Source organism: Hemitrygon akajei, chromosome 4 (genome assembly GCF_048418815.1).
Source record: "Hemitrygon akajei chromosome 4, sHemAka1.3, whole genome shotgun sequence".
Classification (NCBI taxonomy): domain Eukaryota; kingdom Metazoa; phylum Chordata; class Chondrichthyes; order Myliobatiformes; family Dasyatidae; genus Hemitrygon; species Hemitrygon akajei.
In genome coordinates, this window is record NC_133127.1 from 120,492,367 (window position 1) to 120,518,254 (window position 25,888).

The 25,888-nt window shown below is 42.3% G+C and overlaps 1 protein-coding gene across 4 annotated transcripts in view; it reads left to right on the forward strand.

Annotated features, from left to right (window-relative positions):
* LOC140726607 (ETS-related transcription factor Elf-1-like) overlaps positions 1-15,006 on the forward strand; it is a 168,435-nt gene extending 153,429 nt beyond the window's left edge. For all 4 annotated transcript variants that reach the window (XM_073043199.1, XM_073043201.1, XM_073043200.1 and 1 more), the window contains 2 exons: positions 11,199-11,726; positions 13,440-15,006. In XM_073043199.1, coding sequence (XP_072899300.1) covers positions 11,199-11,726; positions 13,440-14,040 — 1,129 coding nt within the window. In that variant the 3' untranslated portion in view covers positions 14,041-15,006. The remainder of the gene's footprint in view (positions 1-11,198; positions 11,727-13,439) is intronic.
* Positions 15,007-25,888: the final 10,882 nt, after the last annotated feature.

Consider the following 25,888-nt stretch of genomic DNA (forward strand, 5'->3'; position numbering starts at 1 on the left):
ACTTTAACTATCCCAAATTACTTAACCTTCAGCCATTCACGGCAACAAATTTCACGCTTTAGTGAAGAAATTACACTTCTTCATCTTAGTTCTAAAGGGATGTCTCTTTATTCTGAGGCTGTGCTCTCAGATCCTAGATTTTCCTACTAATAGAAGTATCTGGTCCACTTCCGTTCTGTCTCGGCCTGTCAGTATTCTGTTGCTTTCTACCAGATCCCCCTTTAACCTTCTGAACTCCTAGCAAGTACAAGCCTAGCGCTGTCAAATCCTCATCAACCTTGCAAATCGGGCAATCTCTTTCTTCAAGGTTTGTGACCATTTTCATCGCCAAGTTGTACACTTCTTTGCTGTTCTTTTTTTCTTCAATTACTCAAAGGTCTTCTTCCTATGAAAACTGAGCAAGTCCAGCCTTTGTTCTTTTTAAACCAATCTGTCAAAACTTTGCGTATTGAGCTCCATAAGTATTTTTTCAAGTTTTTTAAATCCATTTTTATGTCAGTCTACCTCAGAAACAGTGGAATTTGTATCAATTTTTACCCTGAGAATACAATTATAGAATACTTTTCATTAATCCAGCACATTCTCCAAATATAAAACAGGGATTCAGTGGAAAATTCATGGGTATTTGTAATGTTTGTTGCCTAACATATGGCAAAGAAGTGGTGTTCTGGCTCCCAGTCCAGTTAAACAATAATGTAATTGTGGTCGCTTCTGTTGTGAAGGCAATGCCTTAATAAAGGAAAAATTAACATTACTGCTGAGTTCAGTTTGAGCTGGTATGCCTCAGGAAGGATATACAGTAATTTGGAGAAGGCGCTGAGGGCCGATCTGCTGGAAATTCTCTAAAATTTTAAAAATAATTTGATGAAGTAGACACAGAGAAACTCTTCTCTGATAGTGGGAATAATTCATAATGTATAGCAACTGAATTATGTGGGATTGTATTAACATTGCAAATTGAAAATCAAAACTTGGATGTCAGAAATTTAAAATTAAAACAGCAGGGCTTTTGAAAACAATTTCTTGGGCTAACAATATCCTTTGAGAAATGTATTCATCCCTTCATGTCACAAGGCATCCTTGCAACCCTGGCATAACTTTAGTTGCAAAGGATGGTACAGTAAATGATGACTGGGGAACACAATGGTGATCCCACACTACCAGGCAGGGTGACCTGCAGATAAGAACACAATCAGTGCAGACCCCCACTAGCTTACCAATGCTTCTTCTACTGTAACCCTTTATCCTGCATTTTGTTATTACTTTTCCCATGTACAGCATCTAGGTACTGAGGTAATGAAATGATCTGGATAGATGGCGTGTAAACATGCCATGTGACAGTAATAAACCAATTTACCAGTCAGTGACTGTCAATTCCACTACACACCTCCAGTTGAAGATTAGCATTGATTTCCTGATGTTGCTAGCTTGCCTGCAACCCTAGCCTGATATGACACCCTCCCCACCCGCCCCACAAACTGGTCATTGACAGAATTAGACCTGCGGATGGTCTCCTGAGTTTGACCTTCCAAGAACACCGGGCAGTATATTTTTAGTACATTTACATTTTTAATGTAGTCACATGTAACAATATTAAAATTGGAGCAAATCCATTGGACAAATCAGAGAACATTTGCCACTGAAGTTTAGGAAACTGTAATTCTCGTGTCTTCGTGGCAATGGATACTAACAAGTCCAAGATTTAGATGGATAAGAGTATAAAGTAATGTGGAGCAAAAGTGTGTGGGGGAATTGAGTTGCAGATGAATTGAAAAGGGTAGCATTTATCAGATGAATAACTCGTGTCCCTGATGTTCCCTGTCCACTAGCTGAGTTCTTCACATCTCCGGCTGGTTACAGGAGAGCTCACTTGTCTTGGGTATCAGAGTTGTGGAAGAGGCATCTCGTGTAGCAATTTCTGTGTAGCCAAATTAGTCAGCTAAGACAAACCAAACTAAAATTGTAGGAAACTAAACTTTGTTTCGGAGAAACTGGGAAGACTGGTTGAATGCCTGTATCAACTGTGATGCTTGAAACTATTGGCCTCATATTTGCATAATAATGACGGCAGTCTGAAGGATAGACTGGTGCAGCTTTCCTAGATCCAATCAACACAATTGGTGATTTGTTGGAACGGCAACTAATTATTGCACAGTCACACTAAATACCATTGAACATGTTAAGTGTTTTCAACAGCTTTAATTGTGTGCCATATTAGACATGTTTAGAGATTTAGAACAAGGCAGCACTCTTTGGCCTAATGTGTCCATGCTGGCCCAGCTGGTCCTACTTTTCTGCATTTGGCTCACATCCCCCTAAGGTCTGCCTTGCCATGTACTTCTTAAATGTACATGCCACTCCTCTGGCAGCTCCTTCCATAAGCTTACCATCCTCTGCATGGGGAAAGAAATGCAAATCTTCACCCTAAATCTATGCTCCCCAGTTTTGGTTTCCAACCCTCAAGGGAAAACACAGTTACCATTTGTCTCTCATAATCTTAAGCATTTCTATATGGTTGCCCCTCATTCTCCTCTGTTACAAGGAATAAAGATCTAATCTGGCCACCTCTCCCTGTAACTCAGACCATCTGGACTTGTAACATCCTCTTAAATCTTTCTTTTAGCTGAGCAAATTGCTGTCCCAAAAAAATTGTCATTTTAGTCTATAAGATATAGGAGCAGAATGAAGCTATTCAGACTATTGAATCTACACTGCCATTTGATCATGACTTATGTACTTTACTTCTCTACTCCATTCTCCCCCCTTCTCCACATAACTTATAATATAAGAACCTACAACTCTCTGCTCTAGAGTTCAATAGTCAATAATTTAATGTCAGAGAAATCTATGCGATATACATCCTGAAATTCTTGTTCTTCACAGTCATCCACAAAAATAGAAGAGTTCCCAAAGAATGAGAGACAGTAAAAACGTTAGAACCCCAAAACCTCTCCTGCTCTCCCCTCCCACACACAAGTAGCAGCGAAGCAACGACCCTCCCCCACTCTACCCACTTCTGCAAAAAAAGCATCAACACCCTCCACCCACCAAGCCAGCAATAGCAAAACCTCCAAGAAAGACCATGATCTGCAGTAGAACAAAAACTAATTTGACACACTCGCTCTCCCTGATAATGGGAACTAGAGGTATACCCCTTTCACAGTGAACTTGATGATTTGCGATGATCAAGTCTGTCACATTGCTTTTCTCCAACTTCTCAAACTCAAAAATCAGCAACAAACTCTCCCCCACCAATGAGAGAGGGAGTGCTAGATTCGCTGATTACAGAGCCCCTGTTCCTGATTTTCCGTTTTCTCCTGCGATGCTTCCTTTGGTGGCGCCTGCTTGGAATCAGTTCATCTACAGGGTGGCGAAGCCTCAGAAACCCCAAAGGAGCACTTTTCTTCTAGGCCGCGTCCTTGGGATTTTGAAAAGCGGCTGGTCATGAGCCCCCGGGAGTAGATCCCACCACCGCAAAGAACCAAAATCCAACAGAGCCCCACCCACCCTGAAAATGGAAAAGAGAGACACTAAAGGTAGAAATTAAGCAGCTTCTGCAGATGAGCTCAAAGGAGTTGCTGTTAAGTGCCGTCATAGATCTACTCTCAATATACTCAATGAATTGGCTTCCGTAGCCATCTATGGCAATGAACACCACAGATTCACTACCCTTTGGCGAAAAGAAATCCCTTCTCATTTCCATTCTAAACGGACATCCTTTTATTCTGAGGCTATGCCCTTTGTTGCTAGACTCTTCCACAATAGGAAACATCCTCTCCACTCTATCTAGGCCTTTCAATATTTGGTAGGTTTTAACATGTCCCCCCCCCCCCCCCCAATTCTTGTAAATTTCAGTGAATAAAGACCCAGAGCCATCAAACACTTCTCATACATCAATCCTTTTATTCCCAGGATCATTCTCATAAAGCTCCCCTATACCCTCTCCATTCTACATCCTTCCTTTGATATGGAGCCCAAATTGCACACACTATTCTAAGTATGGTCTGACTTAAACCTCGGCATTACATCCTTGCTTTTATATTCTAATCCTCTCGAAAGGAATACTAACATTTAATTTGTCTTCTATATTACTGACTCAACCTTTAAGGAATCCTGCACTAGGGCTCCCAAGTCCCTTTGCACCTCTAGTTTTTGAATTTTCTCCCCGTTTAGAAACTAGTCTATGCCTTTTTTCCTTCTACCCAAGTGCATAACCAGACACTTCCCTGCACTTCTGCCACTCCTTTGACAATCTCCCTATCTAAGTCCTTCTGCAGGCTCCCTGCTTCCTCAACACCACCTGTCCCTCCACCTATCTTTGTAGCATCCGCAAACTTGGCCATAAAGCCATCGATCCATCATCCAGATCATTAACATGTAACATGAAAGGTAGCGGTCCCTACTCAGACCCCTGTGGAGCAGCACTAGTTACCAGCAGCCTACAGGAAAAGGCCCCTTTCACTCCTGCTGTCAATCAGCCTAGTACTGAAGGTGTTGGAACTTGGAAATAAAATAGTAAATGCTGATGAGAGGCAATCAGCTGGATTAATAATTGTTTTTTTCCTCCGTGAATGAGGCCTGGTGGCGCTGAGTCTTTCCAACACTTTCATCTGTTAAGCTGTATTTGTAAATCAGAAATTCTACATTTGGCAATAATAAATTTGACAATAATAAAATGTCTTTATAGACATTTTGCTCCAATGCTGATTGGAAAAGCTGTCTTCAGTAGGTTTCTTTGGGTGGTTGGGCAGTGAACTTCCAGCTGAGGTTAACCTCTTCAAGTGAGGCCATTGTACATTTGGAGGGTGGCTTTGCACACTAAGATCTTGCAGAGAATTTCCTGTGTTTAAGTGGTTTGCTGCAGTAATTCAGGAGCCACTCACAAAGTTGTTCATGAACAGTAGATGCAGGATTCTAATGCTCTATTGACAGGAAGTTGTTTAGATCCCAAAATGAGAACCAGGGAAATACTGGGGGTTTGCATGGTTGAATATACTCCAATAGCTGGAAAATCTGAATATTAACCTGCATCCAATAGAGATTTCTTTCAATTTAAAAAATATCTTTCAGTAGCATTAAATGTGCACCAATGACTATCTCACATTGTCATGTTGAGAATTACTAGCAAGGAGGCTTTTGTAGATCTCCAGCTCCATCCTTGTTACTTTTCACTAATTGGCATCATCTTCACTGATTGTGCATTTAGATGTTGAGGGATGTCAGATGTCCTGTCGGTATTTGGTGGCATTTTGAAGAGTCATTGTGTGCTGCACCTGAGGACCAGGAACTTAATAAAACCATGCAACCTAATTTCCAGGCAAAATCTTGAAGGAGCATTGTGTGGCGAATGGGGCTTTCTCACTCCAATCTAACACACAAAATTATATGGAGTGATATAATTTGAATCAATCTTGTTCTGTTCTAAAATTTTAGTTTGTTTTCAAATGCACCATATGACAATGTTTTTAGACATTTGTTGGTCTATATAGATCTCCAAATAAATCTGTGGCAGGCAGTGTAGTCAGTTATGTACTGTAGATGAGCTGACTTTAGATTAATCACAAGGTATTTTGCAGTCATCACAAATAATATGGTTACAGGAGATATGCTGTGGTTGTCAAAGATCTAGTATTGTCTTAGAAGTCATTTTCCTAACCAACTCAGAATGTTTGAACTCAAAATGTCTTTGTTTTCATGGTTCTCAATCAAGTTGTTGATTAGCTTGGTCAGATTTCAGCTTGATTACTGCCTTCATTTGGAGAAAGGAAATAGAATTGCAAGGAGTACAACATAAACTTGATTTATACTTTCTTGAGCGTAATTGTTTATGCAGTGCTCAAGACTTGTGCATAGTACTGAGGTAATTTTCTGTACTGCTGCCACACAAAAAAAACACAAATTTTATGACATGGGTGATGCTAAACCTGTTTCTGATATTGGTCTCTACTTTGGACAGAGAGTAGGAAGGTGGCAGGGAGAGGGGAATCATGGTTAGGCAGAAGGGAAGCACCAGAGAAACATTCTGTAATGATCAATAAACCAGTTGTTTGGTATCAATTTATCTTGCCTGGTGTCTCAGGGATGGGTGTGTCTGTACACGCACCATCCCCCACCCCAACCTGCCCTGTCACTCCTTCTCTGCCACCTGTCCCACAGTGCTCCACCCTCGCCATTCCCAACATCCTTTGTTCCCACCAGATTTGCAATCTCACTTTCCGCTACATGTTAACGATGCTTAACTGTGCTATATACAAATGTACCCTGGCTCTATGTGTGTGTGTGTGTGTATATATATATATATATACACACACACACACACACATACACACACACACACACACACACATATACATATATGTATGTGCCTAAGACTTTTGAGATTAATAGGTTGAAGTAAATGAAAATTTAAACAAAACTGCAGATATTAGAAATCTGAAATAAAGTAGAGAAAATACCAGAAACATTCAATAGCCCAACAGCATATGTGGAGAGATTGTAAGTATAAGAAGATGGAAGGAGTGGATGTCTAGCAGGTAGAGCCAGGTTCCAGGCAGATGAAGAAGAGTGGAAATAATATGGAAAGCTGGGAGCTGATGGGTGGAAATTACAAATGACTGAAGAAAGAATCTGAGGGCAGTGCCCCATCGAATAGAAGGAAGGAAGAGAAGAAGGAAACTCAAGGGAGGGGTGTGTGTGGTTAATGGGCAGAGGAAAGGAAAGGGAAGATGGGAAACATCCTTTTCTGTCACTTATGGTCAGTGCTTCCCTGTGCCTCTACTTTTTCCTTCATTCCACCAGCACCATCACTCCTTTCCCTTCCTCTCACCTTTCATAGCACATTGTGCAGGATGTTTCCCACACTCTGTCCTTTCATAACACATTGTGCAGGACGTTTCCCACACTCTGTCCTTTCATAACACAATGTGCAGGATGTTCCCCACACTCTGTCCTTTCATAACACATTGTGCAGGACGTTTCCCACACTCTGTCCTTTCATAGCACATTGTGCAGGATGTTCCCCACACTCTGTCCTTTCATAACACATTGTGCAGGACGTTTCCCACACTCTGTCCTTTCATAGCACATTGTGCAGGATGTTCCCCTCGCTCTCCCCTTTCATAGCATATTGTGCAGGATGTTCCCCTCGCTCTCCCCTTTCATAACACATTGTGCAGGACGTTTCCCACACTCTGTCCTTTCATAGCACATTGTGCAGGATGTTCCCCTCGCTCTCCCCTTTCATAGCACATTGTGCAGGATGTTCCCCTCGCTCTCCCCTTTCATAACACATTGTGCAGGATGTTCCCCACACTCTGTCCTTTCATAGCACATTGTGCAGGATGTTCCCCACACTCTGTCCTTTCATAGCACATTGTGCAGGATGTTCCCCACACTCTGTCCTTTCATAACACATTGTGCAGGATGTTCCCCACACTCTGTCCTTTCATAACACATTGTGCAGGATGTTCCCCTCACTCTGTCCTTTCATAGCACATTGTGCAGGACGCTTCCCACACTCTGTCCTTTCATAACACATTGTGCAGGATGTTCCCCTCGCTCTCCCCTTTCATAACACATTGTGCAGGATGTTCCCCTCGCTCTCCCCTTTCATAACACATTGTGCAGGACGTTTCCCACACTCTGTCCTTTCATAACACATTGTGCAGGATGTTCCCCACACTCTGTCCTTTCATAGCACATTGTGCAGGATGTTCCCCTCGCTCTCCCCTTTCATAACACATTGTGCAGGATGTTCCCCTCGCTCTCCCCTTTCATAACACATTGTGCAGGATGTTTCCCACACTCTGTCCTTTCATAACACATTGTGCAGGATGTTCCCCTCACTCTGTCCTTTCATAACACATTGTGCAGGATGTTCCCCTCGCTCTCCCCTTTCATAACACATTGTGCAGGATGTTCCCTACACTCTCCCCTTTCATAACACATTGTGCAGGATGTTTCCCACACTCTGTCCTTTCATAGCACATTGTGCAGGATGTTCCCCTCACTCTCCCCTTTCATAACACATTGTGCAGGATGTTCCACACACTCTGTCCTTTCATAACACATTGTGCAGGACGCTTCCCACACTCTGTCCTTTCATAACACATTGTGCAGAATGTTCCCCACACTCTGTCCTTTCATAGCACATTGTGCAGGATGTTTCCCACGCTCTGTCCTTTCATAACACATTGTGCAGGATGTTCCCCACGCTCTGTCCTTTCATAGCACATTGTGCAGGATGTTCCCCACACTCTGTCCTTTCATAGCACATTGTGCAGGATGTTCCCCACACTCTGTCCTTTCATAACACATTGTGCAGGATGTTCCCCACACTCTGTCCTTTCATAACACATTGTGCAGGATGTTTCCCACACTCTGTCCTTTCATAGCACATTGTGCAGGATGTTCCGCACACTCTGTCCTTTCATAACGACATTGTGCAGGATGTTTCCCACACTCTGTACTTTCATAACACATTGTGCAGGACGCTTCCCACACTCTGTCCTTTCATAACACATTGTGCAGGATGTTCCGCACACTCTGTCCTTTCATAGCACATTGTGCAGGACGTTCCCCTCACTCTGTCCTTTCATAACACATTGTGCAGGACGTTTCCCACACTCTGTCCTTTCATAACACATTGTGCAGGACGTTTCCCACACTCTGTCCTTTCATAGCACATTGTGCAGGATGTTCCCCACACTCTGTCCTTTCATAGCACATTGTGCAGGATGTTCCCCTCACTCTGTCCTTTCATAACACATTGTGCAGGATGTTCCCCACACTCTGTCCTTTCATAACACAATGTGCAGGATGTTTCCCACACTCTGTCCTTTCATAACACATTGTGCAGGATGTTCCCCTCACTCTGTCCTTTCATAACACATTGTGCAGGATGTTTCCCACACTCTGTCCTTTCATAACACATTGTGCAGGATGTTTCCCACACTCTCCCCTTTCATAGCACATTGTGCAGGATGTTCCCCACACTCTGTCCTTTCATAACACATTGTGCAGGATGTTCCCCACACTCTGTCCTTCCATAACACATTGTGCAGGATGTTCCCCACACTCTCCTTTCATAACACATTGTGCAGGATGTTCCCCACACTCTGTCCTTCCATAACACATTGTGCAGGATGTTCCCCACACTCTCCCCTTTCATAACACATTGTGCAGGACATTCCCCAGACTCTGTCCTTTCATCGCACATTGGGCAGGATGTTTAAACTCTTAACAGCATCAGAATACAAGAACATCCCTTCAGAACAGAAATGAAATAGATTTCTTTTAACCAGAGAATGATGAATCTGTGGAATTCATTGCCACTGACGGCTGTGGCGGCCAAGTCATAGGGTGTAGTTAAAGCTGAGATCTATAGGTCCTTGATTAGTGACTACATCAAAATGTATGTGTAGATGGCAGGAGAATGGGGTTGAGGGCGATAATAAATCTGCCATGATGGAAGAATCCTGTGATGTTGTCTTTCACAAACTGCTGAACATCCCCAGCTGTGTTCTTCAGCACTAAACAATCTGTTCAAACTTCACACAGCCTGGCAGCTGCAGCCAAAACACTTGACATTCAAATTTTAAATCAGTCAATGTTTCAGGCTGAGACCCCTTGTCAGGACCCTCACAAAGGGTCTCAGCCCGAAACGTTGACTTTTCATTTCTACAGATGCTGCCCGACATGCCAAGTTCTTCCAGTGTGTTGTGCTTGTCAGTTACTAACCGAAGGCATTTTGCTGCCCACCTTATGGTAGATCACAGTGGGTTAACAGTGTTTGAGCTGGACCACTCTTCCTGGTGCTGAAGTAATTCATACCAGGTGGTAAGCAAAATGAGGCTAAATGGTTTTGGCACAGGCTGTGAAGGAACTTCTGCAATTTTGGCTGAGCCAATGATCTAGGTGGCAATGGTGTTCTGAAATGTTGGTTGTAAAATGACCCCAGAACTGAATATTTCTGTTGGGGTTGGAGACCTGCCAGTTTTCATGAAGTAAGCCCTGTATGAGCATAATGCATATTATAAGCCAATGAAAACCTGTATTGTAACTTAGAGTCGTAGTGTTGTTTAGAACAGATACATGCCCGTCAGCCAAGCTTGTCCACACCGACCAAAGTCTCTAACTGAACTAATTCCATTTTTTTGCAATAGAGCTAAACCTTCTCTGCTTATAAAACTAAATAAAATAGCAAAAAACAATGATGAGGTGCCAATTAGATGAGAAATCTAATTTTTAAGCCCTTCACTCATAAAATCATGTGAAGCAAATTATACCTTCAAACACAGAAACACCAGTCATATTTCCTGGCATTTTAAGTGAGGAATTCTTGGTGTTTTACTGTTTGAGAGCAGTTCAAATAGTAATTAGTTTAAAAAAAAGACTTTTATGAAGTCACATCTGGCTAGACATGGTTGGAACAAAGTAAGTTTCATGTAAGTAGCCCTCAGAAGTGATCTAGGTTTTCATTCCGGCCATAGCCACCTGAGCTGACAGTCTAGGACTTTCAGCATTTGAGAGCATGTCAGTGACAGACAGAGAAGTGATGCAATTACGATGTTTTACTCAGAGTCTGAATAATGTGAAGGCCACATATGAGAACATTGTAGTCGGTATGCTGTGTTGCCTTCACTTAAGACGTTAACTAAGAGCTTCAGTTCTCTGTCTCCAGCTTATATTGTTGAAATTAGCATATGGGCACTTTGGGAGGAGAATAATTTCTTTCAGAGGCGAAGGCCAAAAGGAAAACCACACACTTGATTTCAGGCAGCGTGCATTAGTGAAGTTGTAACACAAAAACGAAGAAGTAGTAATTCTTCGTGAATCAGTATTTAGACATGGACAGGTTGGCTTTTTGCACTGAAGATGAAAAATTCAGGAAATATTCAACAGGTCTGTGGAGAGAGACCTTTCATCAGAACTTCCTTCATATCACTCATTTTGTCAATGTTTATTTGTAATGAGATTCCAGGGTGTGCAAATTTTCACCTTTTCCGATTGTGAATAATAATGGTAGTTCTGTATTTTGAGAGATTTCTGCTAGCAAGAATTTGTAAGCTATACTCCTAGTACCATAGTGCATGACTGTGTTTCTATTAACTAGAAATTTTGATTCTCTTGCACAATAAAGGAATTGTAAGTAAGTTGCTTTGTAAATCTACAAACCAGTTCTTTCCTTTCAATTACAGATATTATTACCAAAGAGGAATCCTGGCCAAGGTGGAGGGGCAGCGCCTGGTCTATCAGTTCAAGGAGATGCCCAAGAACCTCATCTGCATTGATGACGATGAGCCCAGTTCTATTTCTGAAACACAGGAAAATCCTCCAAAACTCTCAGCATACAAGCTTCCCTCGGCTTCAGAAACACCTTTTTCAGCAACAGTCTTGCCGTCGGTAGTCACAAGTTGTATCCAAACCCAGAAACCCAGAGTTGCCTCACATGTGATGTCCAGTGTGAGGGAAGCTTCACCCCAGCCCTCCACTGTAGTCAAGTCAATGAAGACAAGTTGTGTTGGAGAGACTGAGCAAGGGTCAGTGCACATACTGTCACCAGAAATGTTGAAAAATGTTCAGTCCCTTCCCAAAGTGCAGCAGCCCAGTGTTCTCAAGACTGCGCAGGGGGTACACCCGGCTCTGATTCACCATGAGCAGCAGAAGGTCACCAGCAGGAACATCCCATTTTCAGCATCGATGACTCCGTCAGCACAGTCAGTGAGGTAAAGAGCAAGTACTATTTTAAAAACCTGAGCTTAGAGGTAATGGCATAGCTGGTGGTATGGCAGCCTTGCATCTTCAGAGATCAGGATCAATCCTTGCCTCTGATACTATCCTTGTGGAGTTTCCACAGCTCTCCCATGTCCCAAACTCACGCTGGTTGAAAGGTTAATTGGCCACTGTAAATGACACCTAACAGGTATGTGGAAAGTCAATCGACCACTTGTAAGGGTAAATAAGAGAAGGGGACAACATGAAATGGGGTTGTTCTGAGAGCTAGAATATACTCAATGACCCAAATACCCCCCATGTCATCAGAGATAATCAAAGAATATCCATCGATAGCAAACTCTTGAAAGGCTTAATTCTCTTAATAATAGCAGAAGAGAGTAGAGCTCAATCATTCAGCTGCTTTTGTCAGAAAATAGTTAAATCATTTGCCAGGCATATCCATTCAACCTTAGACTAATCTGGGAGCAGGGGTCGGTGAGATCTTGTAAGGTTTTACTGCAGACTGTTGTTAGATGTGATAGGCCGAGTAATCTGTCAATCTGAGTAAACTGTCACTGAACTCATTAGCAATGCCAAGATGTTGATCAGCCAGTTTGCGTTGTTATTGTGATCCTATGCTGCACAATATAATCCAATAAGATAACCTCTTAAACGTTAGTGTGGTCTCAGAAGAACATGGAAGAATTTTGCCAGTGCTACGCTTTTTTTGTTGGCTGAAGGTTCGCACTTCCTCTGCACAGAGGTTTCCGGGCTTTTGGTTATTGTCATTCTTGGTCATGAATTCTCTGGTCAGTGTGGTGGGAACTGTTCTCAATGTCGGGCAAACAAAATTTCTTCCCATATGCTTTTCTCCATGGTTTGCTTTGGAGACTTCTGGGGAATGGCACTGCAGGATGAATGCACCAGACCTGAGCTTAGGGAAAATAGAAAGTGTGTTCAATTACACAGAGGAAGTATTAAAGATCAGTTTCTCTTCCCTGCCATATGATACCCCTTTGGTCTGAGGCAAAGAGACACACGGACACTCAGGACCGTGGTAGGCTGGTATTCATTAATGCATAAAATGCAGAATCTATCAATTACTTTAACAAAATGCTCATATTGTTCTCCTAGCATATGAAGTGTTTTATGGTAGCAGCTTGTATCCTTCCGCCGTCAAGAAATGACTGGCAGTGTTTGAGTGGAGAGTAGCAGTCATGTATACCAAGGAGGAGTATGGTTATTTGATAGGCTGCAAGTTGTAGACAGGCTAGTCTTTAATCAGTGTCTATACAGTTACACTTTCCATTGGAGTTGCATCAGAAACCTTAGTTCTTAGTTATAGAAGGTTAACTGGTTTGCCCAGTAGGTTAGCTAAGATCTGACTGTGCCGTACCAAACTGGAGTTTGCATATTCTTCATGGGACCACATGCATTTCATCCCACATTAAAAGGCGTGCAGGATGGTCAGTTGATTAAACACTGACAATTGCTCCCAGTGTGTGAAGGGTATAATCTAGGAGAGGGGGATAGCTGTTGGGTCAGTAAAATGTGTTCAAGTAGAATTAGTGCAAAAAAAGGGGCAGTTAAAACGGACCTAGTGGGCAAAGGGCCAGTTCCATGGTCTATGGCTGAGTCTGTGGAACTGGGGAAATGTTCAAAACAACAATAGTTTGAAAATTGTGGAAAACATTTCTAATCTTCTAATTTTGTTCTTTCCCCAGAACAATAAAGACTCCGTCACAGGTTCCAGTGGTTGTATCACCAGGAGCCCAGCGAATCAGCACTGTTACATTGCAAACTGTCCCACTCACGACTGTGATCACAAGCACTGATTTAGCAACGTCCTCTCCCAAGTTCATTTTCCAAACAGTTCCATCTTCCCATCAGGGAACGGTGCTGAAAGAAAACGTTGCCTTGCAAGGGGACTCGCTCATTGCAAAATTAGTCACACCCACCTCTCTTGCTGTCCATGGTGCCAGCATTCAGCAGGTTATTCCAACTAGCCCACAGCTACCAGATAATACAACACAAGGTGCGTCTTTGTACAGTGCAGTAGGGGCCGCCACTCCCGTGGTAACCTTTGCATCTACCAGTCAGCCACAAGGCACAGTGTTCACATCGGTGATCAAAGCACCTGAAACTAAGCAACCTGTTATACAGACTGCAGCCAAGCAGGAAGATCAGAAAGGGACCATGGGACCCAGCCAGCAAAGTGAGCATAGAACCCAACAGTCCCAAGTCATTGTGCTCACAAATTCAGCAATGCTCCCTCATCACATGCTTTTTGGAGCAGGGGAGCACAGGGAAGTGGACTCACAGTGACACTGCAAGCTTTCCCTCTCAAGTCTCCTCAGCTCCATTCCCAATCCTTTTTAAAGTTAGAGCTACAAAAAAATATTTTCTGGGTGGTTTACTTGAAGTAATGTTCAACTCGATCTGTGCTTAGTTTTAACGTTATAAATAGAAGGTTACAGGGCAAAGGTGCTACTAAACTGGAGGTAATGACAGAAGTTAAAAATATAATCTTAAAAGAAGCTTTTGCTCTTTTAATTTTTTTTTGGTTTCTGGATGACTTTGTTAGAAGAATTTAGAACATTTTTCAAAACTGAGTTGCATTTCTTACAATTATAGCACACTACCATACAGAAACGAATTGTAGACCAGTCAGCTTTTGTGGATTGGCACACTATGGTGATAAACTGGTATCGAGATTGTTTGCGCTGATAATTATCCCTGTGTTACATGAAAGCTATCAGTTAAAGAGGTTAGACGAATATAAAAGGCAGCTCTTTTAATATCTAGATCCACATGCTCAAGCATAAATTTGGTTTCTTTGCGATTAAGTATTTTTTTCTCTGTTCGATTTAAAAAGAAGGCGAATATTTGGCTGGTTTATTTCACCATGACCCCTATTCTTTCTATTATAAATATCTACAAACTTTGGTATGAATCCAATGGGTAAAGAAAGGAAACAGTATTTGCTTATTAGATGGGCTTTTGTCAATGGGATTTTTTTTAAAAAGAATTATCCAAGGGATTTTTATTTTCGCAGGAACCTTCAGCTCCATGATGTAAATATTTTTTTAAACTTTTCCTTGATTTTGTAAATAATGTATTTTGTGTTCTATTTTTGAGGTTGAAAAAATATTTGAAAATTCCAATTACTAGCTCTTTTTTTAAAAAAAAAAGAGGTACATTTTGTATAGTTTTGAGATTTGATGTTAAAACCATGTTTCCACTGGCATTAGTGAGCATATGTTCAAGGCAAAAATAAATAATTTTAGTTGCTATGGTTGTGTGTGTTTTAAATTTTAAAATGTGTATTGCTAGCATTTGCTGTATGGCAGATGGAGGATTCTTCATTGTATTACAATCTCCTGCTGAAGGTACAAAATAGGCCCCACTAAGTACACATTTGAATGGTTATGTATTTGCCTGCACACCTACAGTGGAGCAGATTTTGTCTTCCAAACGTACTTTTTCCATTTCACCATCCTACAAATCATTTATAAAGAGAATGTGGACTTTTCTGGCCTGCAAAAATATGACCTTGTGTACCGCTGTGTCATACCTTATTGGAGTTTTTAAAAAATATAATCCATATGCAAACGTGGAATTTTCACTAAGAACGTGTTCCTTCACAATGTGAAGGTGGTCTTTGATGCACAGTTTGCCGGTATTCTCTCAAACCCATTACATTCTATACTTAACAATCCAGATATTGTTACAGAATTGACCGCAGAGACCTTTTGTCAGCTCGTGTATAGTTGCAACTGATGGGTCTATCCTTGGCTCCTTCATTTTTCACATCTGACTGCTGCCTTTCAGCATATTGTCCAGATACATGTCAGTTTCATGATATCACCCACTTCTACCACCTCTTTTGGGTGCCCTTATTCCAATGGCAAATGAAATAAGGCAAAGTGTAAAATAGATTAATTTCAGCTTGGTTATGTATGTCAACCTCAGTCTCTGCATACTACTCAAACTCTTCCTTGGCCACTGATCCTTTTCTCCCAGGTGGATCAAAAATTGTTGTTATAGAACATCCAATTGCTCAGAATCCCAGTGGTTTGACACTGCCTAACTCATTTGTTCAATGTGAGGCCAGAGCGAGGAGCATTGGCTGGATTGTGGCCAGGGATGAGATCTGGATTGTTTCATCCTGCTTCTATTTCCCGTTTTCCTTAAGCTCATATGGATAGTTTTATTTAGATGTACACCATGTATTTCAGCATTTTAGGTGTAATTTTTCAATTTTAGATAACTGTAGTTTGAAGTGAATTGCTATTTTCCCAGTTAGCAGATGTTCCTTTTATGTGTCTGACCAAGCAGCAGTATTTATAGGTCTTGTGTTTTGTCCACCAATTGATAGTTCATTGTAGTCTAAGATCATGCATAAATAACAGATGAACACACCACCCAGGACATACCCAGTTCTCATTGTTGCCATCAGGAAGAAGGTACAGAAGCCTGAAGGCACACATTCAACAATTCAGGAATAGTTTCTTCCCCTCTGCCATTATTTTTCTAAATAGGCATTAAACAACACCTCACTAATTCTTTTATTTCTGTTTTTACACTACTTAATTAACTATTTAATATAGTTGCCATAATTCAGTTTTTACTATATTTATCATGTATTGCATTGTACTGCTCCGTAAAGTTAACAAATTACATGACATACGTTGATGATCTTAAACCTGATTCTGAGACTCAGGGTTGTATCACTAGTGTGAGAAGAGCTGGGATTACACAAACCTGGACACAATGACTACACTTAAATGCTTTTGGAGTCTGTTCCTTAGTTCAGTATAATTTTAGTTTGGTCTGAACTGCACAGTATAGTCTTATTAGCATTAACTTTGATTCCAACAGTTTTCAAATAGTCTTAAATACAGTGAAGGCAGAGCCCACCCCACCCGCGTTCTCTGCAATAAAGACAGGCAACACTTTGAAAGAAATTCTTCCTTGTCTCAGTCTGAAGTGGCAATCGCCTTATTGTGTGACTAATTCCATGCCCAGAATTTGAATTAGAAAAGGTTTTTTTATATATATATTGAAGAACTGGGAACTGAAAATACACGATAAGGTTGTGTCACAGATTTAAGGCTGGCACTGGGGTTTGTGTCTCCATGGGGAAGCACAATAGACTCCAATTGCATGAGTAAAGACAGACTACACAAACAAGAACTGCAAGCTTTTCTACACCAACTCTGACCTTTAGCTTCCCTCTCCATTGGGTGTAGAAGCTTCCATTAAACATGAACTTTGCAAGTAGGCTTTAAGTTATGCAGCTTTGGTACAAACAGCTGAAGCCAGGTTTTCCTGTTTTGATTTATAATTGGACAACATTTGGGGAAAAGCATGACTGAGAAAACAGTGCTGTCAGATTTGACATAACTTGGTTTGCATTAGACAACAGATATCACCAGTGCAAATGCAAATCATTCCATGAAGTGCTGAGATGAATTTATGGAGCAAAATAACTTGGAAATTGTCAATACTCTGTTTAACCGGGCTGGGGGGAGAAAACTATTTTCAGTTAAGTGACGTTGCATAAAATTATATATACAATTGAATTCCTTGAAGGAATCTTTGATATTTTGGACTTTAAACATTTAGGAAATGTAGATTGTGAATGCTTTGCAATGTTTAATTAACCATAAGTGAAGAGCGTGACTGTCTCCAGGTGATAGTGGGTGTTTTGGGAGGAGGGTACTGTTCAAATCAGCTGTGATTGTGTAGAAGCCATTTCACTCTGCGTTTGTATTTTGTGCAAAAGGAAACCATGAAGTAGTTCCTAAAACCATGTTCTTTTAAGTGTGGCTTGTGGTTGTGATTGAAGATGACGATCTCGTACAGCACAGCTCGATGGAATCGATTAAATATTCCCCTTTCAGCATGATATAGGTGAGAAGGTCTGTACAGTTAATAAAGAAGTTTTAGTGCGATTGAATCATCTATCGCTGCATAAAACCCACAGAAACCGATTGTGGCCGCACTTCTCGCCGGACTCCTCGTAGGAAATGTGGCAGCTGGACAGGGATACAGGTGCGTTTAAGAAAAAGGGCTTTTCGACTCCCTATGCCAACTATCTGGATAGCAGACGTACAGTCTTTAGGAAATAAAATCGAAGAACTCAGACATAGAGGGGCATTAGAACTGCTTATGCCCTCGTTTCACGGAGTCCTGGTTAACCTCTTCCATACCGGACGCAGCGATTCAGATTGACGGGATCACTACACACTGTCGTGTCTCTCAGAGTTGGAGGTGTTTGCCTCATGATCAATTCCTCGCGATGTGCTGATGTGTCAGTGACGTCCCAATATTGCTCACAAGACCTGGAATACCTCGCAATGAAGTGCCGTGCATTTTACCTGCCGCGGGAGATCTCAGCAATCATTTTGGCAGGGAGGCGCAGTACGTTCCACTTCAGGCCAGTGTCAAACAGGATACACATGATCTGAACAATGTGATCAACGTGCCTGAAACAGCACACCCTGAGGCCTTCACCATTTTAACCAGGTAGCTTGAAAAAGTCACTAAATTATTACCATCATCAAATCACTTGTAGAGCCAGAGGAAACAACACGGTGGACACTGTTACACCACCATCAAGAATGCCTACGGTGCTATTCCACGCCCACCACTAGGAAAGTCCGATCACTGGCTACTCCCTGAGTACAGTACAGTACAGGCAGAGACTGAAGACCGCAGCACCAGTAGTGAAGACAAGATGGACAAGGGAAGCACAGGAGCGTTTACAGGACTGTTTTGAATCAGTGGACTGGACTGTATTCAGAGGTTCATCTTCAGATCTGGATGAGTAAACCACTGTGTTACGCTGTCTTTCAGGCTCTGAAAACTTGTGCCAACCAACTGGTGGGAGTATTCAAGGACGTTTTGAATCTCTCGCTGCTACAGTTGAAAGATCCCACCTGCAACAATTATACCAGTGCACAAGAAGAATTGTGTGAGCTGCCTTAATGACCGTCGTGCAGGAGCACTCACATCTACTGTGATGAAAGGTTGGTCATGGCTAGAATGAACTCCTGCCTCAGCAAGGATCTGGACTCACTGCAATTTGCCTATTGCCAAAATAGGTCTACGGCAGACACAATCTCAATGGCTTTTCACACAGCCTTAGATCACCGGGACAACACAAACACCTATGCCAAGATGCTGTTCGTTGACTATATCTCAGCATTTAACACCATCATTTCCACAGTCCTGATTGATAAGCTATAGAACCTGGGCCTCTGCACCTCCCTTTACAACTGGATTCTCAGCTTCCTAACCGGAAGACCACAATCTGTGCGGATTGGTGATAATATCTCCTTCTCGCTGACGATCAACATTAGCTCTACCATGGGTACTAGTCTCAATAGTATCCAAAACATCTTCAGGGAGTGGTGCCTTAAAAGGGGAATGTCCATTATTAAGGATCCCCATCAACCAGGGCATGCCCTCTTTTCATTGTCACCATCAGGAAGGTGACGCGGAAGCCTGAAGGCACACAGTCAGCGATTCGGGAACAGCTTCTTCCCCTCTGCCATCTGATATCTTAAGTGGACATTGAATCCATGAACACTGCCTCAATTTTTTAAATACATATTACTTCTGTGTTTTGCACTATTTTAATCTATTCAATATACGTCTATATACTTACCGTAATTGATTTACTTATTTCTTTCTTTCTTTCTTTCTTTCTATATTATCATATATTGCATTGAACTGCTGCTGCTAAGGTAACAAATTTCACATGCCGGCAATAATAAACCTGATTCAGATCAACTGTGATCGTAGAATGATGAACTCTGCCAGGGTGAAATTGAGTTCCCCAATTTCATCAAATTAAACCCAATGTCTTGATTGGCAATCAATAAAAACAGATCTACACTTGTGTAGCATCTTTCATAATCTTGGACTATTCTAAAGCACTTTGTGAAAAAAGATCTTTGGAAGTTTTGTAGTGATGACTATATAACAGTCAATTTGCAACCAATTATGACCTTGGCTTTGCTTATATATTTTCAATGATAGCAGAGAGCAAAATATTGGGGATACTGGGAAGTATATTAATTGACAGAATGCTCAAGATCTTTTAAATTACCTGAGAGGTTTAAGATGTAATCCTTCTCCCTTTCTCCCTCAACTGAACCAAAGTGTTCTGTTAGCTTTATGTGCTCAAATCTCTGAAACAGAATTCAAACTCATTTCCTTCAGTTGCTTGCGATAAGTACTGTAATAAGTAATCCTTAAATTCCATGTACTTCCAAGATGGCGGCGCGACGCAGCTTACAGTGGCCACTCCGAAGCTGATTATATGTGAAGAGGGGTGCAGTGCACAATCATAATTGGATGAAAAACGGACGTGGGAGCACGGAGGAACATATGGAAAACCCCAGGAAGACCTTCTTCATTGCTGCTGCTGCGAAGAACAGGCCCCCAGTCCTCGGGGTCGCATTGCCGATGGCCGTTGGCGGGGGCATCTTAATACACTCGGCAGAGGATGGTGCTCAGAGGAGCTGTGCCAGAGGGGATGGTCGGAGGTTCGGCGGACTTGGAGTCCACTGTGGTCAGGTCGCTTTCGGTGTGTGCTGTGTCTGCGAGGCTGGGTTCAACGGAGCTTTCATTGTGTGCTGCGTCTGCGAGGCTGAGTCAGGCGGTGCCATGGAAATCCATAGCGGGTGTATTCCCTTCTGCCACCAGCGTGGGATTACGAGTCTATCGGGACCCTGGGGACTTGTGGAAACTGTGTGGTGGTTTCTTTTGAACTTATAGTCTTTTAACATCTTTGGACTATTTTTACTGTGTCCATGGTCTGTTTTTTTTTTATCAGTTATGCTATTGTTTGCGCTGTTGTAACTATGTGGTTTTGTGCAGATCTTGTAGCTTTAGTTTTTGGTCCTGTTTAGTCTGGTGGGATTGAAGCTCCTTTCCGGGGAACGCGCTAAGATGGTAGCACGATATTAATACATAGCAGCCTCTCTGGACTCTGGATTGGGGATTGCTAAACATTACGTGGATTTTCTGGTGTAGTCTGTTTTGTCACGTGCTTTTGTGATATCATTCTGGAGGAACATTGTCTCATTTTTTAACTGCATTGCATTTGTGGTTTCTAAATGACAATAAACTGAATCTGAATCTGAGCTTTAATGGAATCAATGTTTCAGACTGCAGAATGTCAGAAATATTCAGTATATGTTGTCACAGATTTTAGAAACATAGAACATAGAAACATAGAAAACCTATGGCACAATACAGGCCCTTCAGCCCACAAAGCTGTGCTGAACATGTCTTTACCTGAGAAATTACCCAGGGTTACCCATAGCCCTGTATTTTCCTGAGCTCCATATACCTGCCCAGGAGTCTCTTAAAAGACCCTATTGTATCCACCTCCACCACCGTTGCTGACCGCCCATTCCACACTCTCACCACTCTCTGCAAAATAAAAACTTACCCCTGATATCTTCTCTGTACCTACTTCCAAGCACCTTAAAACTATGACCTCTCATGCTAGCCATTCTGTCCTGGGAAAAAGCCTCTGACTATTCACACAATCAATGCCTTTCATCATCTTATACAACTCTATCAGGTCACCTTTCATCCTCCGTTGCTCCAAGAAAAAAAGGCCGAGTTCACTCAACCTATTCTCGTAAGGCATGCTCCCCAATCCAGGCAACATCCTTGTAAATCCCCTCTGCACCCTTTCTATGGCTTCCACATCCTTCTTATAGTGAAGCGACCAGAACTGAGCACAGTTACTCCAAGTGGGGTCTGACCAGGGTCCTATATAGCTGCACTATTACCTCTCAACTCCTAAACTCAATCCCATGATTGATGAAATCCAATGCACCATATGCCTTTTTAAGCACAGAGTCAACCTGCACAGCAGCTTTGAGTGTCCTATGGACTCGGACCCCAAGATCCCTCTGACACTGCCAAGAGTCTTACCATTAATACTATATTCTGTCATCATGTTTGACCTACCAAAATGAACCACCTCACACTTATCTGGTTTGAACTCCATCTGCCACTTCTCAGCCCATTTTTGCATCCTATCAATGTCTCTCTGTAACCTCTGACAGCCCTCCACACTATCCACAACCTCCAACCTTTGTGTCATCAGAAAATTAACTAACCCATCCCTCTACTTCTTTATCAAGGTCACTTATAAAAATCACAAAGAGAAGGCGACCCAGAACAGATCCCTGAGGCACACAACCAGTGTCCAACCTCCATGCAGAATATGACCCGACTACAACCACCCTTTGCCTTCTGTGGGTAAGCCATTTCCCCTTGGATCCCATGTCCCCTTACCTTCTCAATAAGCCTTGCATGGGGTAACTTGTCAAATGCCCTGTTGAAATCCATATACGCTACATGTACTGCTCTACCATCATCAATGTGTTTAGTCACATCCTCAAAAAATTCAATCAGGCTCGTAAGGCGTGACTACCTTTCAGGAAGCCATGATGACTACTCCAAATCATATTATGCCTCTCCAAATGTTCATAAATCCTGCCTCTCAGGATCTTCTCCATCAACTTACCAACCATTGAAGTAAGACTCACTGGTCTATAATTTCCTGGGCTATACCTACTCCCTTTCTTGAATAATGGAACAACATCCACAACCCTCCTATCTTCCCGAAACTCTCCCATCCCCATTGATGATGCAAAGATCATCACCAGAGGCTCAGCAATCTCCTCCCTCACCTCCCACAGTAGTCTGGGGTACATCTCATCTGGTCCCTGTGACTTATCCAACTTGATGCTTTCCAAAAGCTCCAGCACATCCTCTTTCTTAATATCTACATGTTCAAGCTTTTCAATCCACTGCAAGTCATCCCTACAATCACCAAGATCCTTTTCCATAGTGAACACTGAAGCAAAGTATTCTTTAAGTACCTCTGCTATTTCCTCTGGATCTGTTGTGATGGAAAATAATTGGTTCTTTGAGTCTCAACAGTAGAGGCCTGGACATACACAGTTTTAATAATAAGGAATTTATTTACAAGGGGAAGTCGGGTCAACACAAGCAACTACAATATTCTAACAAAAAAACACTTAGGGTTAACACGTGTGGGGAAGGTCAGGTTGGCTGTACGATACACAGAAAGTGGTGTGGGGACAGGGTACAGTTACACATACAAAGAACAAGGGAAAAGCACTACGACAGCTACCCCTTGACCTTGGATAGCTGTGGCTCCCTTACCAGGACAAACGATAAACCTTCCCAAACATAAATCAATGCACTTACCTTTAATGAGGTGGTCTGTAAGAGAGACCGAGCCAGGCACATGTCTCACCTTTTATAGCATGGGGCTGGGCAAGATAATCCAATTAAGGTGACCAATAATTTAGGTGTGCATTGATTAGTTGGGAGGGACCAAATGTTGATTGGCGTGTGGTGTGTCCTCCGACCAGCCAGGTGGCAGTGCGTCTGTCACGTGGCCGGAATCTCTGGATACAGGATCCATACGCACTTTTCCATTGTCCTATTCTCTCACATCTTATCCTCTTGCTCTTAACATACTTGTAGAATGGGGTTTTCCTTAATCCCGTCCACCATGGCCTTCTCATGGCCCCTTCTGGCTCTCCGAATTTCCTTCTTGAGTTCCTTCCTGCTAACCTTATCATCTTCTAACTCTCGATCATTACCTTGCTTTTTGAACCCTTCATAAGCCCTTCTTTTCTTCTTGATTGGATTTACAACAGCCTTTGTACATATTGGTTCCTATACCCTACCATCCTTTCCCTGTCTCATTGGAACGTACCTATGCAGAACTCCATGCAAATATCCCCTGAACATTTGCCACATTTCTTCCATACATTTCCTTGAGAACATCTGTTTCCAATTTATGTTTCTAAGTTCCTGCCTGATAGCCTCATATTCCCCTTACTCCATTAAATGCTTTCCTAACTTATCTGTTCCCATCCCTCTCTAATGCTATGGTAAAGGAGATAGAGTTGTGATCACTATCTCCAAAATGTTATCCCACTGAGAGACCTGACACCTGACCAGGTTCATTTCCCAATACCAGATCAAGTACGGCCTCTCTTGTACGCTTATCTACATATTGTGTCAAGAAACCTTCTTGAACACACCTAACAAGGTCCATCCCATCTAAACCCCTCGCTCTAGGAACATGCCAATTGATATTTGGGAAATTAAGATCACCCACCACAACAATCCTGTTATTATTACACCTTTCCAGAATCTGTCTCCCTATCTGTTCCTCAATGTCCCTGTTACTATTGGGTGGTCTATAAAAAACACCCAATAGAGTTATTAGACCATAAGTCAAAGGAGCAGAAGTCAGCCATTCAGCCCATCGTCTGCTACACCATTTTATCATGAGCTGATCCATTCTCCCATTTGGTCCCACTCCCCCGCCTTCTCACCATAACCTTTGATGCCCTGGCTACTCAGATACCTATTAACCTATTGACCACTTCCTGTTCCTAACTTCCACCCACAGAGACTCCATAGACAATCCCTCCATGTCTTCCTCCTTTTCTGCAGCTGTGACACTATCTCTGATCAACAGAGATAGTGTCACATCCCCACCTTTTTTGCCTCCCTCCCTGTCCTATTTGAAACATCTAAAGCCTGGCACTCAAGGTAACCATTCCTGCCCCTGAGCCATCCAAGTCTCTGTAATGGCCACAACATCACTGATCCACGCTCTAAGCTCATCCGCTTTGTTCATAATACTCCTTGCATTAAAATAGACACATCTCAAACCATCGGTCTGAGCACCTACTCTATCACCTGCCGATCCTCCCTCTTGCACTGTGTCCAAACGTTCTCTACTTGTGAGCCAACCACCTCTTCCTCTGTCTCTTCAGTTTGGTTCCCATCCCCCCTACAATTCTACAAACGTAGTTTAAACTCTCCCCAACAGCCTTAGCAAACCTCCCTGCGGGGATATTGGTCCCCCTGGGATTCAAGTACAACCCGTCCTTTTTGTACAGGTCACTCCGGTCCCAAAAGAGGTCCCAATAATCCAGAAGTCCGAATCCTTGCCCACTGCTTCAATCCTTCAGCCACGCATTTATCCTCCACCTCATTCTATTCCTATACTCACTGTCACGTGGTGCAGGCAGTAATCACAAGATGATTTTTTTGTTAAAGTTTACTCCCTATTTGGAATATTCACAGGAATAAGGAATTTACAATGGAGTGGCACCAATTGTTCTCCAATTGGTTACACTTTGAATATTATATCCAGTCCACTTGCTGGAAACCAAGGGTAGTTCAAGATCTGGCGGCCATTGGTGACAATACAAGTTATGAGGAACAAATGGGGAAGTTTGTATTTCCTGACATCGGTGGTGGGGAAAATGCTAGAGTCGGTTATCAAAGATGTGATAACAGCACATTTGGAAAGAGGTGAAATCATCGGACAAAGTCAGCATGGATTTGTGAAAGGAAAATTATGTCTGACGAATCTTATAGAATTTTTTGAGGATGTAACTAGTAGAGTGGATAGAGGAGAACCAGTGGATGTGATATATTTGGATTTTCAAAAGGCTTTTGACAAGGTCCCAAACAGGAGATTGGTGTGCAAATTAAAGCACACGGTATTTGGGGTATGGTATTGATGTGAATAGTGAATTGGTTGGCAAACAGGAAGCAAAGAGTGGGAGTAAACCGGACCTTTTCAGAATGGCAGGCAGTGACAAGTGGGGTACCGCAAGGCTCAGTGCTGGGACCTCAGTTGTTTACAATATATATTAATGATTTAGACGAGGAAATTAAATGCAGCATCTCCAAGTTTGCGGATAACACGAAGCTGGACAGCGGTGTTAGCTGTGAGGAGGATGCTAAGAGGATGCAGGGTGACTTGAATAGGTGTAAGTGAGTGGGCAAATTCATGGCAGATGCAATTTAATGTGGATAAATGTGAGGTTATCCACTTTGGTTGCAAGAACAGGAAAACAGATTATTATCTGAACGGTGGCCGATTAGGAAAAGGGGAGGTGCAATGAGACCTGGGTGTCATTGTACACCAGTCATTGAAAGTGAACATGCAGGTACAGCAGGCGGTGAAAAAGACAAATGGTATGTTGGCATTCATAGCAAGAGGATTCAAGTACAGGAGCAGGGAGGTTCTACTGCAGTTGTACAAGGCCTTGGTGAGACCACACCTGGAGTA